Below are 16,901 nucleotides of genomic sequence, written 5' to 3' on the forward strand. Positions count from 1 at the left end.
ACAAAGTCATCGAGCCGCAGCCAGACAGTTCAGAATAAGGTGGAGTTTTTTCTGTGTGCCCGTGTTTCTAAACCAAATCACTTATAAAAAAAAGTTTGCAGTTTGCAGACATGTTTCGTCTTTGTACTCGATTAAACTGTTCTCTGGTCAAGGTAAAATATCATAGCCAAGGCATTCCAATCCCTTTCCTCCATGACAACAGTTTGCAATCATATTTTAGTCCCTCCGGCTGGGGTAGTACTTTTTGTTAAGACTATACAAATAGTTCTGTATATTTAGTGTGTGTTGGCTGTCCTGGCGGTGTCTGTGTAAAGCAAGATCAGACAGAAACAATAATGTAAGAAAAAAGGAATCTGAAACTGTGTCATGTTGGTTCTGCAAGAGGCTATAAAGTAAAGCCAGGCAACTTTCTTTGTCTGCAGCAAGTGATGTCTCCTCCAGTACAAAAGCTCTTGCTCGCTCTCAATCTGTCGCCCGGAGAGGTTGTGTCGCAGCCTGGAGACACAGCAGGCTAATTGACGATTGCTGGGCTTTGTTTTGTCTTGGCAGCATAAGTAATGCTGACTTAGTGCTGCCAGTAGACAGATGGCGTGCCAAAACGCTAAATGGCTGATAGAAGCTTCAGAAACACTCGTACGTTAATATCCTTCTGAAGCAACCCCAAAACAACCCATCTCAATGGGTGGCTACAAATTGACGGGCCTTATAATGATGTGCGATGCGTCGCGGGACCTTTAACATAATTGAAACTTCGACATAAATCCCAAGCAAGACAAAGTAAGCACGGACAAAAACATATAATTCACATAAATACTAGGTGCATTTGAAGAGGATGTGGGAGGTGAACTTACATGTGTGGACTGAGCTCATAGAAGTTCCTGTTGCGATACTCCTCCACTTTGTCTGGCGTGTAGATGGGCAGGGACTTGTATGGGTTCATGGAGATCACCACACTGCCAATGTATGTCTAAAGGGAGATAAAAGCATTTTACCCACAATTCCATATATTTTCACAAAGTGCTGCATAGGCTGACAGGAGCTATTAACAACACAGCCATCCACTGGGATGTTGACGGCGTAGAAGCATCGTTTCTGCTGTCTACGATTCTCAGTTGGCTATTCCTTACACACTGCTGAAATAACTAAAGAAAAAGGGGAAAAATATGGATAGCTTTAAGAAATCTGTGGGTAGCAGTCAACGCAGACTGAACAAAAAAGCAGACAGGCCATGTGTGAAAGTATTCATGCTGGTGTGGCTGCAGGCCAACGTATTACCACTTAAAAATCCAGCTGCAAAGGTTTTGAACTTCAACCAAGTTTAAAACATGACAGCGTCGACTGACTGCATCCAACTAGACCCAACATATGCAGTATGGGGGGGTTGAAATAAAAAGATAGAAATAAATCAATTAATGTGTCAGTAAAATGTTCAAAAGCTCAAATTGCATCAAATAACCTTTATTCAAGTTTAACATTTATTCAAGTACTCTACAAAACATTTCCTTTCTGAAAGCAAATGTAACCAGTCTTCATCATCACCATCCTCCTCCTACGTTCAAAACAAAACCTCACACTTCCAAACATCAATCCGAAACATTTTTCTCTCATCCACAGTAATGGCTGTTGCGTAACGCACTCTGACAAGAGCGGAGCGCGGCCTTCCCCGTGGCAACACCTCAGCCTCCTACAGTTGCTCATTCAACAGCCCACCATGGGCAAAACAAGACTTTTTTCAAGTGCGCACATCGGGCACAAACAGAAAGAGTGCTCACAATGTAAACAGAGATCACATGTCGCTGAGCGGCTCTCTGAACTCACAGAACCAGCGGGCCCTGGAGACGACAGGCAAAGCTTGCAAATATATTTTATTCATCAACGTCAACCTTGATACGACTTGTATAGGAGACAAAAGGAGGAAAAGCTCTTCATTGCAGGTTATGCTGTAAAATCAGGTCTTATTTTTCTATTCATTTTTATTCACACTGCCTGGTCTAAATACCACATGGCTCTACTCCTAATTTTTCTTTGAATGCATCATTGGCCTGGACTTTAGTAAACTCCTATGTACCCATCAACACAGATCAATAACGTAAGCAGCTTTGACCTTTAACCTCGCTAATGCACATGTACAAATGCTGTCCTGCATGTTAGCATTAACTCCACCACGAGCAGAACTCCACGTGCTAGAAAACTACAGACACACAAGTGTTCCTCCCCCTCCCCCATCACTGGCCATAGTTTTACACTTCATGGAAATTAAAGGGCAGATTAAGATTTCTGTCACTTGATTTACGTTCTTTTATGAAAGTGGGACGTCTATACAGGGCCGTATTTCCTGTTTGGGTGAGACTTCCAGATGTTTGCATCTACTCGTTATACATCCACGGGATGGAAGCTACTGCAGGTGCAGATCAGCTGCTGCTGAAAACATCTGGACATGATGTTCTGCTCTACTGGAAAGTCGTGTCTTCTACAAAGTAAAAACAGAGTGTCGGCTAATATGCAATTACAATGAAAAATGATCCAAATAAAATAAAATAACTGGGCAGCAGAAGAAGCAGATTGGAGAGTGATTGTTGTATTGGATAGGCCAGTTTCTCCTACTGGGAAATGATAGTTTGTTCTGGGACCATTTTGAAATGAATGATGCCTTGAGAGGGCTAAACACCCAAATAAAGGAACTAAGCAGCAGAGATGTAATGGATAAGTATTTTAATGTACAAGCATAAGCTTTGGCACATTTGGCCTAGCGTCACTCTTGAGGAGCAGCTCAGACCATAAAAACTGCTCCATTATAAAATCCAAACCGTTTACCTTTCCATGAAATGGGTATTTCACTTTATAGTGCCATTAAAAGCAGGAACAAAATACTTTTCTGCTTAAGGGATGACAAACATTAGGACTTTGCCAACGTTTTGACCAAACTATACATGTAACTGTTGCTTATGTAGGTGACATCATCCCATGAGCTTTTAACCTGGGGAGCCTCCAATAACCACAGAGAAGCTGAATACGTCAGGCCCATTTCAGAAACAGCTGACAAGAAAAGCAGAAAATGGCAGTGCTGCAGAGCATTCATTTTCATTTGCATTCATTCCCAGAGGGAGCTGTCAGATACAAGTATGACACTTCAAAACCACCTCTCTTCAAATGCTAGAGTAATGGGCAACCAGCCCACCAGAGCCTTCTTGTCCCCACATTTTGGTTTTCATGCACCATTTAAAAGGAATTATTGACATTCCTTGGTGATGCGATTTACTGATTTTCTGGTTAGTGTGGTCTCTGTATCTGAGCTGCCTATGTAGCAAGAAAAATATAGTGAAGGGAAACAGGAACAATACTGTCACGAGATGCATCTGGATGTTTCCATTTTGCAACCAGCGTTGGAGGTCTCAGAGGTGGGGGTAAACACACACACACACACACACACACACACACACACACACACCACACACACACACACACACACACACACACACACACACACACACACACACACACACACACACCAAATCCATAAAATACTACTTTATTTTGGTTATTTGCTGCTACAGTGTTGCCTGACTACTTACATAGATCTCATTGTGGTCAAAGCGATTCCTCAAGTTCTCCAGGAATGACTCTTCAGTCATGGGTTCGAGAAGGACCATGTCGCCGACCCCAATCATGTTGTCTAGAAGTGACGTCTTCACCTCCATTGTGGCTGTGGTGTCCCCCCTGCAGAGACGCAGATGGAAAAAATATATCAAAAACACAATAAAACTGCATCCGTAACAATGTTCTACCATTTTGTTCTTGTCCTGCACCAAATGATGCGACTTTAAAAGCCTGCAACAAAACTAACAGTGAGCCAGAGAATTGTGTAAACTATATCGATATAAACATTATAAATGTTTTAAACTTTTATAAGTAATTGAACTGTGAAGACAGTTTTCCCTTTATAATAAATCAGATTCTCTACGTGTTACTGGATGGACGTGTTCACAGTCTACAGCAGTGCTTCCACTCCGAATGAGGAGTGGGGACTCTGAATTGGATAATCTTGTTCTCCTCTATAAGTGAGAATATCCCGTAGGCAGTTACATAACTAGAGAACTTTGACCTTCACCCCCGGGTGCACAGCTGGATTCTCCCATTTCAGAGCTTCCTCGGAGCTTCAAAGGACGTTCCCCTCAAACACTCAGCTGCTTTGTAGCTTTGCTCCATCCTGCTCCGTTTGGTTGTTGCAACAAAATAATATTTACGGCTGGAATCTGTGCTGGAGTGGAGCGTAACAAAGACAGTGCTGCTGATGGCAGTTTTTAATCAGTGTTGCCTAGTATCTCCTTTGGGACAATAATCCCAAAGCTATAGGGCTGTGGCTGAAAGGGGGGCCTAGGGTACATTCACAGGCTTGACACAGGGCTTTGTAACTCTAAAAACCCATGTCTGCTGTAGCAAAAGACAGATGAGGTCATGAACGCGTCTAAGGTTCATTGCTTTTTAGTACCGATTCGTTTTGCTTTTGCAGAAGAGGCAGAGACAGTTGAAACTAGCTGTAAATTTTGGATATAGCAAGGGGCTAACAAACATGCATAACGAGAACAGTTTGACAGGTTGATGAAACAATAGGGCTGGGAGGGTGAGAAAACAAGCTGGCTTGACACGTTCCCTACTAGCTCCAAAAGAGTGAAGATGTATTCCTTAAAAGGTAAATTCTGGAAAAAATCTACCCTTCCACCTTCTGAAGTTTCTTTCCCTGGATGTCTTATCCTGCAGGGCACAGTGTTGGCCACGGAAAAAAGTCTTCCTGTTTTGGTTTGTTTTTTTAGGACAACTTCTTTCATCTAATGTTCAGGATAAGAAAAATCTTTTCAAAAGGGGACTGTGCAATTAAAGCAACATATGAGCAGCTTGATTTCAGAGGAATTAGCAGAGCAGGAACACAACTTTTTAACAAGCGGTCCAGATTTACAAGAAATTAATGAAGGTAACCCAAAATATTCCAAGTGGGGATTCACATCCACCAGCTGCATTTGCATCAAATAAGTTTGTTATTTTTAAATATATACTAAGGTTGCTGATCCTCCAGCTACCCTAAAACCTCAAATCCTTAGAGATCTCAGACCATATGTTAGCTTAACCAGAGGCTCATGATGCTGTTCCTTGCTACAGCAGGCCAAGGCTTTTTCTATCCTCAAAGATGCTCCAATTAAAGAGGTTCCTGAAGTACCGTGCATTAATTGTTCTACCATGTGACACATCTGTGGGAGAGTAATTTGCTGCCCAAGTATTAAGACCCACTGGGGCGAATGGGGATTCTGGAGTTTATAAATAAAAGTGACCTAATCTAACATCTAGAGGGCACTAAACAAATCCAATCACATTCACAATTAATGACCTATAGTGAAGAATGGCCTCCAAGAGCATTAGAGAATGCATGCATTAGCCTAGCAGGATCAATATTTGTTAATCCAACTGCAACACAGTAGTTACCAGCCCCTGGAAACTAACTGCATCCTTGGTGGAAACAGATGTTGAAGACTGTGACCCCAGAGCGAACACAGTGTGTCCACAATGCCGGAGAGCTTGCCTTGCTCAGGCTGGCGACATATTGCATGTGTCTGCTGCCTGGGTGCTGGATGCCCTTAGCTCCTTTGCTGATAACCCACTACCCCAGATTTAGAGATGGCTTCTAGGCAGCCACTGACACAATCCCATTAATAATAGTTGCTTCCTGCTGTTAAATGCTGAGCTGGATCCAAAGAGCAAGAATGGTAGAAAACCTGACAGGCTTTGATTAATATGTGGGGGATAATCTTCTTTGCTTCTAATATGCTTCAATGTGGACCCACAGCCGACAAAACAAAACTCGTGCAATTATTACAATTTCAGAGCCGTTTATCAGTCTGAATCAGAATGACCCCGATATGAATGTTTTCCAAATTACTCCATCGCAAAATGGATTAAAAACATTCAGCCTCATCAATCTCTCAGATGCATGAGATTGATTAAATCCCTTTATTGCATGTTTAGAAGGTAACCATAGCATGATCCCAATGCTTTAGCCTTTATTAATCTTAAATCTCAACCTCACGGTTTAAGGTGCAGCAAAAAGTTGTGGTCACCAGCTCACGTGGATGTGTGTTACCTAAAATGGAAAAATGCAATGGGCACATTGGACAGGAGACCAGAGTGATTTACACATCATATATGTCTAGCAAAAGTACTCTGAACTAGCAAGAACAATGTTGTGCTTTAAGGGGGATTACCCATTTATTTCTAGGCCTTCCTTGTTATTCAGTGTTATCTAGCACCAGCTATCAAACTCAACTCAATACCTGCTACTGGTTAATACCCGCCTCCAATTACGCAGCACACCCAGAATGCCAAGAAAAGGGTATTAGAGTGTCACTGCTAGATTAGACAAGACATACGGAAGAAGTCCCAACATTCATTTCCAATTGCAGTTTGTGCAATAATTCAGACAGATTAGTGTTTTACGTCACAGCTGTTTACAGGGAAAATTCATATCAAAACTGAAAGATTTTATCGTTTAACCTCTCTGTGATGGACAAGAGATTTCAGTAAAACACAACAAGGTCAGCCTTCACTCCCACATTCGATGCTGACCTAGTTTCCTGGGATGAGCAAGCCATGAAAAAACATGTATAAAACAGTAGTAAAAATATATATTATTTAGAAAGTTTAGGCTTGCTTAATGTTCCTTTAGAAGGATGAGATCTTAAAACCAAGAGGCATGAGCATTTATGACTGGTCCTGTTGATATTTCATATAAAGGTTGAGCCACAATAGTTGCGTGCACATTATTAACAAAGGGGTTAAAACTATAGGTTATAGAATGGTCAAAAAAGGTGCAACTTTTAAGACGAGCTCAGAATCTACAATGAAATCTGCCAGAAGGCAAACGAGGCATTGTGTAATAGCTGATTGGCGTCATTCTACCTTGGGAGCTGTTGTTTGAGAACACAGAGGCATGGCTATGTGCAAACAGATGATAATAAAATCTATTATGCAGCATAAAAGTCTTTAAACCCCACCACCACCACCAAGATCAAGCCCGCATCCCCACAGGACGGGTAAGCAGCATAATGGACCGGCTTTTGGAAATGATGGCGATTAAGGTCTCCATTACATGCCCAAACCTGGGAGGCCGCTATAAAAAGGCGACTGAAATAAGCAACTTGCCCTTAAAGGCTTGAAATTTCACTTTGTCTATGCACTAAAACATGATTTGTGAGTCAAATGGAAGTTTCGTGACACTCATCGGGTCTACGTGTAAACCAAACAAACATTGGCTTTATTGTTATGCAGCTTCCCTGCACACAGCAGGGAAATGTCAATATGGGTAGACGAGTGAAAAATGAGGCTGACAATACAATAATGCTACGCAATAATAAATCCAGTAGGTATACAAAAACCGCCATGAATAATTCAACTGTTTAATTATCACGTCAAATATTGGCTTTAAAGCGTGTAGAACGAAAAAACTAAAGCACCATTTTCTTTTTCATCATCCCAGCACATCTGCTGACTACTGCCCCATCTGTCCAGGAGCTTCATGCCCTCAGACTGCGGCAATACAAATAAGGCCTCTTCTTTCAGGAATGTTATTCATTTGGTGTCTCACAGCACTTTGCTTTCAAGGCCACAATAAAATTTTGAAGAAATAAAAATAGTGCGGTACAAAGGGGGCACGGCAGTGCTTTCCTTCTGCAGGCTAATATTACAATATTTCCTTCCGAGCCCAATTTACCGAGTACATCGGGCCATCTAACTTAATTTCCTGTTTCAGCTATTTTGAACATGTGGTGCATTGATGAGGACACACCCGGCAAGCAAATGCACACTGGATGCTGATTCAGTCGGGATGTGACACTATCTGCTTGCTCACGATGCCGTTGACAGCAGCCAGACTTTTGCTGGGGTGCGACAGTTGGAGGTTGTCAACAGAGCAAGAATGGAGCGCGCTGTATACACTGTATAATTAATACAGGCCATACGGATACCAATATATCTGGGTTTGACTAGCAATCAAATTAATCCCAGAGGAGAACTCACCCTGGTTAAGTTATTCACTGCATTAAACTATAAACTCTTGTAAATGCTAGCCAGACTGCTGTGGATTTGCAGTTTCAGCATCGTCAACGCAACAGGCGGTCAAACACATGGTTGGATTTTCGTCCTCCTCAGCAAACGGAAACGGCAGCTGTATTATAAAAATGAGCCGCCTGCAAATCTGCCACCGTATTGCTGTAGCGCTAAACAACGGGAGAATGTGGCAGACGGTGAACTTCAACAGTTCGAATTCTCCAGCAACATCAACAAAACAACTTAATGAGGCGTGCCGTTGATGCACAGTCAGGGGCGCTGTATCTCAAGTCTGGCTTCTCGTGACTGTCCAGCAAACAGGGCCTGCCTAATCTTTTCGTGGGCCAGCCAGGGGATAGCCGTACATCTGTGCACCGGCTATCTCTATTGACGCAGGGTTGACACAAGGCACACGCCTCACTACACTAAGCGGCACAGGCAGACACTATTCATCACCATGGCGCTGGCTGGGGGACTTTGGTCCTCCAGACACACCACATTAGACCATAGCATGTCATTCAACAAGAAGCTTTTGGCACATTTTTAAAAACAGTTTCTAATCTCACCATCTCCACTCAACATGCACATGTTTAAAACTGTGCTCCAAGGACGCAACTGAAGGTTTTGCTTTGAGAAAAATAGAAAGGCGCCTTCAACTACTAGTAAAATATGTGTGTAGTGCTGCTGAATATTAAACTACACCTCTATATCTGCACCAGTTATTTGAACATGTAAGAAACGGTGGGATTGATATTTCTAAAGGCTTTCGAGTGGCGCTGGATCAGGTGTATCAGCCCTGTACGTTTCACTTCAGAGAAGTTTCAGGAAGTTGGAAAAGGTTGGAATCATGTATTTTTAAAAATGCAAATACATGAATAAACAAGGAGAACATGGTTCAGTCTACAGGCTTATGCCATGTGACTCGGCTATATCCAGCAAATCAATGTCAACAAGCATTTCTGGGATATAGAGGCCAAAATATGTTTTTACATTGTATATAACACACACACAGCAAACAACTCCGCACACATTTGCTGTGGACTTTTCACGGCTTACATCATTGTTTGATCAGTCCGGGTAATAAAAGTTCCCATCTGGTTTCCCAACTGAGACTCTGGCCAACAGTGGTGGCACATATTTGAGGAAAACCGCAAAGAGAAAGTCAAAAATTCTCTCCCCCCCCCCCCCCCCCTTTTTTTTTAAAGGGTTTAGCTGATCCACTTGGGATTTTCAAGTTCACAAATGGAATTAAGAGTTGAAGCATTCCAAAGTAAAGTCAAGTACATCGGCATCGAACGCCAAAGAGCAAGAAAATATAATGAGAATCTTAGTTGGTAAGACTTCCACTGCGATGATTCAGTCAATAATTTAGGGTATTTTTATCTAAAAGAACAAAGGTGTGTAATCATGTAATGCGGGGTAGTTTATTCCCCACGCTTCCTCTCCCAATGTTTTCCTTGACTTGTTTGATTTGATTAGTTTCAAGCTGGATCCCTCAGGGAATCCCAGCAGAGAGAAAAAGCAGGTCAACCCCAGCAACTTTGTGATGTTTTTCCTCACCGAGGTGAATAGTTTGATTCATGCAGCTCATGCTGAGCAATAATTTATTCCATGCGGCAGAACCGAGATCTCCTTAAAAACCTGGAGCCAAATAATATAAGTGGACCTTCAGTCAGTTTTATCCACTCAATAGGAGACACTGATGTCTTTCTTCATCCATGCCACAGACAGGACAAACACAGATGACTTAATGCCATTTTAATCAAATGAGCGTGCAGGTTTTTGTATTTCTTTTCGTTTTACCTGTATAAAAAGCCTCTAAATCGAGATCTGCATTTAATGTTCAGCTGTGTGACGACAGCAGACGTGAAGGCCAGATCTAAAACCAGCTGCCACCTGAAGAGACTAAACAGTGATAGAGGATTGACACATCTGCCCCCGTCCTGCGCCCTGGAGGCAGCAATCAGAACCGTGCTCAACTTAAACCAGCAGATGTGCGCAATTAGGGACCGCTTGTGTGGTAATGGTGCCAAATGAGCCTCGGTTCGGCTTGAAACACCGTCTGACTTCAGTCAAACTCTCAATCTCATTTTATTCCCACGCAAACATTCACCGGTCCGCAAAGAAAAGGGGGAGAAAATCAGAAAAGAACCCCAGCCCCCCTCTTCTGAGGACAAGGGGTGAATGAGAGCAGCAAATGGTCTGCAGACTATGAAAAGTTAACTTTTGGGAAAAGTTACAGCGAGCGCAGTAGGCTGGAGGAGACAACAAAGGACTCAAAGTTGTGCGTTCAGCCCCCGAATTGAGCGTCAAAGATGCCAAACTTGCCTCTTTATCTTTACAGAAAAGTTGCTCCCTTTCGCCTTAAATCCAATGTGCAGGCAAAAGTCGGATCCCGGCTGCGGTTCCCCAGTTGTGGAGCAGCTCCTGAAGCCCTTCCCGTCTGCTCTGGTGCTGAATGAGGGCGAACGTGGCTCTCATCCGGAGTTCAGCACGATGAATGGAGCTCAGGATGGACTTGAATGCAGGGTCCGCTGGGCGTAGGGAGTGGCTGGAGCGGCGTTTGGGATCGTCCAGCGTCCCCTAATCACCTCCGGCGCGGGGGAGGTGGGGTTGTGATGCCTTCACGTGTTGTCCGACGAATCGGTTTTTTTTAAGTCTACCAAAGAAAAGGGTACTTTTTTCCAAATTTAAAACTTTCGTATTGTGGAAACCTTGTCCAGAATAGACCATTGAGTGTGATACAACGTGTTGATATTCCAACCACGCACATGCTCTGCAAATCAGAAAACCATAGCCTAGAAAGATAACGCAAGTTGAGGGTTTAGAAGTAAGCTATAAAGCAAAGTTTCTCGTCGTGTTGTACAGATAGTATTTGCCCAATAGCACAATATCCCCCTCCTGTGTCTCGATGGTACATAGCATCGACTTGCTCATACATTGTTAAACTAGAGGTAGTTGCACTGTAACTCTGTTTTTTTTTATTTGAGAAAGTGTTGGAAGACTATTCATATTGTGGAATCATAGATTTAAACTATAGTAACATTTCCAGTTTGTTTAGAGTTTAAACTAACTAAAGAATATGACAAGTGCGGAGGGGAGCCACGGATTTTCTTCGTATTATGTTCCATCTTACGCAACGCGCCGACAATATGTTTAACCATATTACGATTCAAAAAGAGAATATTTTAAAAGACATTATGGTCACTTTACTTGGGCTTCTCTAGCACCATTTTTTTAAATAATGGAAACGAAGTTCTCCCCCCATAAATCCAGCAGTCCATAAAGATTCGGCGTTAATGCGCATGCGCATCTTCCTGGCATTGATCTCAGTGTTGTGAGTTTTTTGTTTCACGGACCGATTTTGCACAACCAAGAAGATTTCTGTGAGTTTTTGGTTTATTATCTATCTGCAACGGTGATATCGAAGCCTTCGTTTTCTTACGTCTGACCATCGTGTCAAAAAAATAACGAAATCTGGAGCTAAGGCAGAATCGTTAATCAGCGAAGTCAGACGTTACGAATGGCCTTGTGCGTTTGAGAACTATGATATTAATACTGTTAATACTACTATAAGTATCCGTCAAATCAACATTCAGTAGCAAAATGTATATGTATAACATCGGTACTACGCAGTGAACACCGATCTAGCCCTGTTAATCTCTATCTCTATCTCTCTCCCTGCCCATATAATTTCATAATTCTACGATTGTGTAATATACGCGTCATAAAATAAATGCATCGACCCCCTTTGATCCAGCCAATGAGAACAAGTTTGTACATAATCTTTATTTACTTCTTTATTTTGCTCTTACCGTGTTCTGTGTCGCTTTAACATTTCGTTATTGAGTTGCAGTTATGTCACCGCTGTGATTGATTTTCCTTTCTGTTCTCCAGAGTGTCTTTTATGAGTAATCAAAAGCAGCAGAAGCCAACGCTTACAGGCCAGCGTTTTAAAACCCGAAAAAGAGGTGAGAACCTTTAAAGAAAAATAAACTAAGAACCACTATTGCAACCAGTTATCTTCCATGATTCCATGATGCAGGTTTAAAGTGTGGTTTCATTGCAGATTTTGTTTCATATGTAATTCATATGCATTGTGTTTGTGTGTTTCAAAAGATGAAAAGGAGAGATTTGACCCTTGCCAGTTTCAGGACAGCATCATACAAGGTCTGAACCAAACTGGCACTGATCTGGAAGCTGTCGCAAAGTTTCTCGATGCGTCGGGTGCCAAGCTTGACTACCGCCGCTATGCTGAAACCCTTTTCGACATCCTGGTGGCTGGTGGAATGCTGGGTAGGTGGCAGGTGTCTTACACGGCTTTTACCCTTTGAATTACAAACACCCACTTATTCCATCTGAAGTATTAACATAACCGATGTATTGAATTTCATTTGATTCATCGTATCTGGGGGTTGAGGTGAGAATGCCATAGATTATGCTGATGACTATTATTACTCTGATCTATGAATATCACTGATGCGTTGACCAGGGATTCAGATGCTCTTCAAAACATCAATTTCCATCTTAGGAGTTAATTGTACTGGCTTTGTTGCAGTGGTGTGCCTTCTATTCAGAAAGGCTGAAAGCTGATTGCTAATATCCCCATGTTTCTATACCATATAAGAGTTATTGTGATGGCTTGTGTACCATATTCAGTCAGTTAATGGTAACTTTATTGATTATACGTGATTAATTCATTGTCGAGCTTATAAATGTCTGGAATCGTTTCATGTTTGGTAAAAGCATCCATATTCACAAGCTGATTGGACATTATTATTATATGTCTTTCAGCCCCAGGGGGCACCCTGTCCGATGAGGTGACCTCCACTGAAGTCTGTCTCTTCAAAGCGCAGGAGGACATGGAGACCATGCAAGCATACGCACAGGTGAACGCTTCTGAATTCCTGCCCAGAGACAGACTATTACTCTGTAATCTTCAAAGCATGTCCGCTGTTCCTTTTTTTTTAGGTCTTTAACAAACTCATCAGGCGCTACAAGTACCTGGAGAAAGGTTTTGAAGAGGAGATTAAGAAGGTTCGACCCATGCGACGCATTTAAACTGCTGCAGCCCAAATATGTGCCTTGATTCTGTTCAGCCCACGAGAATAAGAGTGATGTTTTGGTGTCTGCAGCTGCTGCTGTTTCTCAAGGGCTTCACAGAGTCTGATCGCACCAAGCTGGCCATGTTAACAGGGATTCTGCTGGCCAATGGCAACATCTCTGCGTCCATTCTCAACAGCCTTTTTAATGAGAACCTCGTAAAAGAAGGTACCTCCCTCTCTGCCTCATACGTGCACCTTTGTGTTTTTTCCCCAAATGTTTTTTCTTTTACAGTAAAGTATATTTCTCCTCTTTAGTACAAGGTGGAAAATCTAAGCACACTAGTGTAGCAACCAAAGAGCCACTAACCACTCCTGCTGCACACTGTTTGGTTTCATTCTAACACAAGCTAGTTAAACTCTCTCAGTTAATACATCTGAAAGTCATAACACAGACACAAAATCATGGTTAGTTGTAAAAGGAAGAACAGTGGGAATAATTGTTGGATCAAAAAAAGCATTTTTTGAACAGACACTTTCGTTAAAGCGGTCTAAATGTGGCCCTTGGCGTCGTGGTGTGCCAGCGTCTTATTCTAGCTTAGCTTCATCCTCGCAGGTCTGTTGGCAGCATCTGACCCGTCCTCGTTGCATTTGTTCAGGTGTCTCGACATGCTTCGCAGTGAAACTCTTCAAATCCTGGCTTTCAGAGAAGGACATCGGCTCTGTTGCTGCCAGTCTTAGAAAGGTTGGCATGGACAACAGGCTCATGGTGAGAATGACACGGCAAATAAAGAAACCCAACCCCGCTTAACTGCAGTGATGTTGAACTGTCAGCCCGTGTACCCTTGAGATCGTTTGATGAAGAAACCTCACTAATTTTGCATATTAATGCTATTCCAAGTAATTGTGTGCACCCTGTGCTTGAGAAGATGAATGAACAAAGCCGGCTGATGAAAGCTGGTTTCGCCTCTGGCTTCTGCTTCTGTGTGCTTTTTCAGGAGTTGTTCCCTGCAAATAAACGCAGTTGTGAGCATTTTGCCAAGTACTTCACGGACGCTGGGCTCAAGGAGCTTTCAGACTTTGTGAAAAACCAGCAGACAATAGGTGCCCGGAAAGAGCTGCAGAAGGAACTACAGCAGCAAATATCACAAGGCGAGCCCCTCAAAGATGTAAGGCTTCTCTCTCTTCTTTACATTTACCCCTGGGTCTTCATTTATTCTCATCATTAAAAAAAACCACAGCCATCACCTTCTGACTAACAGCGGTTCAGGGTCTGATTTCACCGAGATGATGTAAAGCCGGGTTATCAGGCATTTCATCTTATTGTTCACATTTGTGATCGCCGGAGACACGTCACATCTCTGGAAACATGGCTGAAGGCAAACGACAATCAATTCTTGAAATGTGGAGAACCCAAGGAACACCCTCTTAGCACTGTGTCAGAAATGAAGCCTGCTAATTTACACCAGACAGTGTGACAACTGTTGAAAGTGAGGTTTGCCGGAGAGAATAAGCAGCAGGATGTTTGGAACATCAAGCCGAGTGTTCTTTGCTCCTCTAACCTTGTCTTTATTCCCAGGGCTTTCTCACCTCAGCCTTGTGGCAGGATTTGATAAGTAATAAGCCTCAGCATATGCTGGCCGTGGTCTGCCTGCTCTGCCAATAACCTGCTCTCCATCTGTGACCTGGATGTCTTACAGATCATTGCCTACATCCGTGAGGAAATCAAGAAGAACAACATCTCGGAGCAGACGATTATTGGACTCATTTGGTTCAGCGTAATGAGCTGTGTGGAGTGGAACAAGAAGGAGGAGCTGGTCACAGAACAAGCCATCAAACATTTAAAGGTGACACCTCCCATTATTTTTGTTTTGCTTTTTATTCAAATGTGCCTTGACTATTGGTAGTCATGACAATGAGCTAGCTAAGGAGAGTCACTGTGACATCTATTCTGTTGGCAACGTGCAATTATCAATGCCATTATTTTCTCTCTCTTACCCCTTGTGTGAATTTGAATGCCTTCTCCTAAAATTCATTATTTCTTATCTACATTTCAGCAATACAGCCCACTGTTAAAGCCCTTTACCTCCCAGGGCATCTCTGAGCTGACGCTGCTGCTGAAAATTCAGGAGTACTGCTATGACAACATCCACTTCATGAAGGCCTTCCAGAAAATTGTAGTTCTCCTCTACAAAGGTTAATTTTATGTGCTTCCTAGGTGCCTTCCCTTTCGTGCCTTTCCTGTGGTAGTGTCATGACAGGTGTTGACTGTGTTCGTTTGCTTCTACTTTGTCGTTTTGTTAAGCTGACGTCCTGAACGAAGAGTCGATTTTGAAGTGGTACAACGAGGCCCATGTGCCCAAAGGAAAGAGCATCTTCCTGGTGCAGATGAAGTCCTTTGTCGAATGGCTCAAGAATGCAGAGGAAGGTAAGCGCTGCGAAACGTGTTTTTGTGCGCGAAGCGTGCGTCTGTGAAAGGCAGAAACATTGCCAGCTTCCCCTCGTGTGTACTGAGCATCTGTTCCACCTGTTGTTGCAGAGTCGGAGGAGGAGGAGGAGGAACAGGAGCAGGAGGAGGAGGAAGCAGAGTAAGGACCTGGAGGCGCAACTACATCTGGATTTGTATTTTTACAATATTACAGTAAAGATTTGTTAATGTAAGTCTGTCCAGAAGGGAGGATTTGTCCTTTTCTTCTAGTTAAGGGCTTTAAAATTGCTTTTATCTTACCAATGATTTCTCTTTGAATCAGTACTTGTAGTTCTTTCATGCTTTATAAGAAGCCAGTTAAACTATTTTTTCAGGGTTTGGTTTCTCAAGAGTAGAAAAAATGGTACAATGTGTCAATCTTGTGAATCATTGCACCATTTGACTGTTTCTTGAATAAATGGAAATTACTGCTTTTAATCACCGTTGCCTTGGAGACATTCTTTCTTATATGGATCATACACAGCAGTCATAAAAATACAGCTAATCTGTCACACTGGCTCATTATTGCAGTAAGTTTTGGAGATGCGAGTACATCCACCTGCACTCCCGCATATTTTCCATCGGGTCGATGTCGAGACTCGCCTAATCAAGCAATCATAAAACGGCCGCCTAGCAGGTGTGACCTGAGTTGCAAACAAACATTTCATTCATCTCACCTCGAGCCCACTTTAAATGGTAATTATGGCTCAGCCAAGCATGCAAAAACGAGCGTAAGATGGGGATTCGCGATGTTGTGAGAGTGGAAGGCCGTGCGTGGTCGTTATGACAAGTCATTTTGGCAAAGCCTATAAAACGCGGACTTCAAATTTAAATGCCTCCCCTATGAACAGGTTGGGAGTTTTAAGGGTCATTTACCATGATGTCAGACAGCTTTGCAGAATCTTTACATGTAGCCTAAAACCAGCAGAGCAGCAATTTAAACCGAAAGCAACATCTACTGTGAAAACTGGCATCATTCTCTGCTGTTACGCTGTAAATGTGGTCTTGCAGCAGTCTCCACAGCACGGCTGCAACGGGATCATCATTGATTGACAATCAGTTTGACTCAGTACCAACAGATGGCAGTAAATCCTTGAGAGATGCTTCCATCCCTCGTTAGAGCGCCTCTCAGTTTAAGAGTCAGTTTCAAACAGAAAATGCTATTTTGAAGAATCCAGAAAGACTAGAAAGTATTAGACACAGCCGCAGCTACAAAGTATCCAAGGAGTAGTTTCTCTGGCGCTCTGTCCCGGGAGGATTTGTGCGCCTTTTGGTTTTATTTAGTCGCTCTAAGGAACATG

The 16,901-nt window shown here is 42.7% G+C and overlaps 2 protein-coding genes across 8 annotated transcripts in view; one reads left to right on the forward strand and one right to left on the reverse strand.

Annotated features, from left to right (window-relative positions):
* myo1b (myosin IB) overlaps positions 1 to 10,893 on the reverse strand; it is a 43,303-nt gene extending 32,410 nt beyond the window's left edge. For 2 of the 6 annotated variants that reach the window (XM_057030155.1, XM_057030134.1), the window contains exons 1-3: positions 10,420 to 10,893; positions 3,573 to 3,717; positions 852 to 967 (exon numbers count right to left, since the gene is read on the reverse strand). In XM_057030155.1, coding sequence (XP_056886135.1) covers positions 852 to 967; positions 3,573 to 3,698 — 242 coding nt within the window. In that variant the 5' untranslated portion in view covers positions 3,699 to 3,717; positions 10,420 to 10,893. The remainder of the gene's footprint in view (positions 1 to 851; positions 968 to 3,572; positions 3,718 to 10,419) is intronic. The other 4 variants (XM_057030172.1, XM_057030145.1, XM_057030179.1 and 1 more) reach the window with 2 other exon arrangements.
* A 444-nt stretch (positions 10,894 to 11,337) lies between these two features.
* LOC130524242 (eIF5-mimic protein 2-A-like) lies at positions 11,338 to 16,038 on the forward strand. 2 transcript variants are annotated; one of them, XM_057030200.1, is made up of 12 exons: positions 11,338 to 11,477; positions 11,989 to 12,062; positions 12,211 to 12,387; positions 12,886 to 12,980; positions 13,063 to 13,128; positions 13,227 to 13,362; positions 13,793 to 13,902; positions 14,132 to 14,302; positions 14,834 to 14,980; positions 15,191 to 15,329; positions 15,439 to 15,561; positions 15,673 to 16,038. In XM_057030200.1, exons 2-12 carry the CDS (start codon positions 11,999 to 12,001, stop codon positions 15,723 to 15,725), a joined length of 1,281 nt encoding a protein of 426 aa, XP_056886180.1. In that variant the 5' UTR covers positions 11,338 to 11,477; positions 11,989 to 11,998; the 3' UTR covers positions 15,726 to 16,038. The 2 variants fall into 2 exon arrangements, with proteins under 2 accessions (XP_056886180.1, XP_056886171.1); XM_057030191.1 differs by having other exon boundaries at positions 11,376 to 11,428.
* Positions 16,039 to 16,901: the final 863 nt, after the last annotated feature.

This window comes from Takifugu flavidus, chromosome 1 (genome assembly GCF_003711565.1).
Source record: "Takifugu flavidus isolate HTHZ2018 chromosome 1, ASM371156v2, whole genome shotgun sequence".
Lineage (NCBI taxonomy): Eukaryota > Metazoa > Chordata > Actinopteri > Tetraodontiformes > Tetraodontidae > Takifugu > Takifugu flavidus.

Bases quoted from the DNA above. Each gene is read 5' to 3' on its own strand.
- LOC130524242 (XM_057030191.1), top strand. From the start codon at position 11,391: ATGCGCATGCGCATCTTCCTGGCATTGATCTCAGTGTT. The intron at 12,388-12,885 runs GTAGGTGGCAGG...TATGTCTTTCAG, and splicing joins GGTGGCTGGTGGAATGCTGG to CCCCAGGGGGCACCCTGTCC. The intron at 13,363-13,792 runs GTACCTCCCTCT...GCATTTGTTCAG, and splicing joins TGAGAACCTCGTAAAAGAAG to GTGTCTCGACATGCTTCGCA.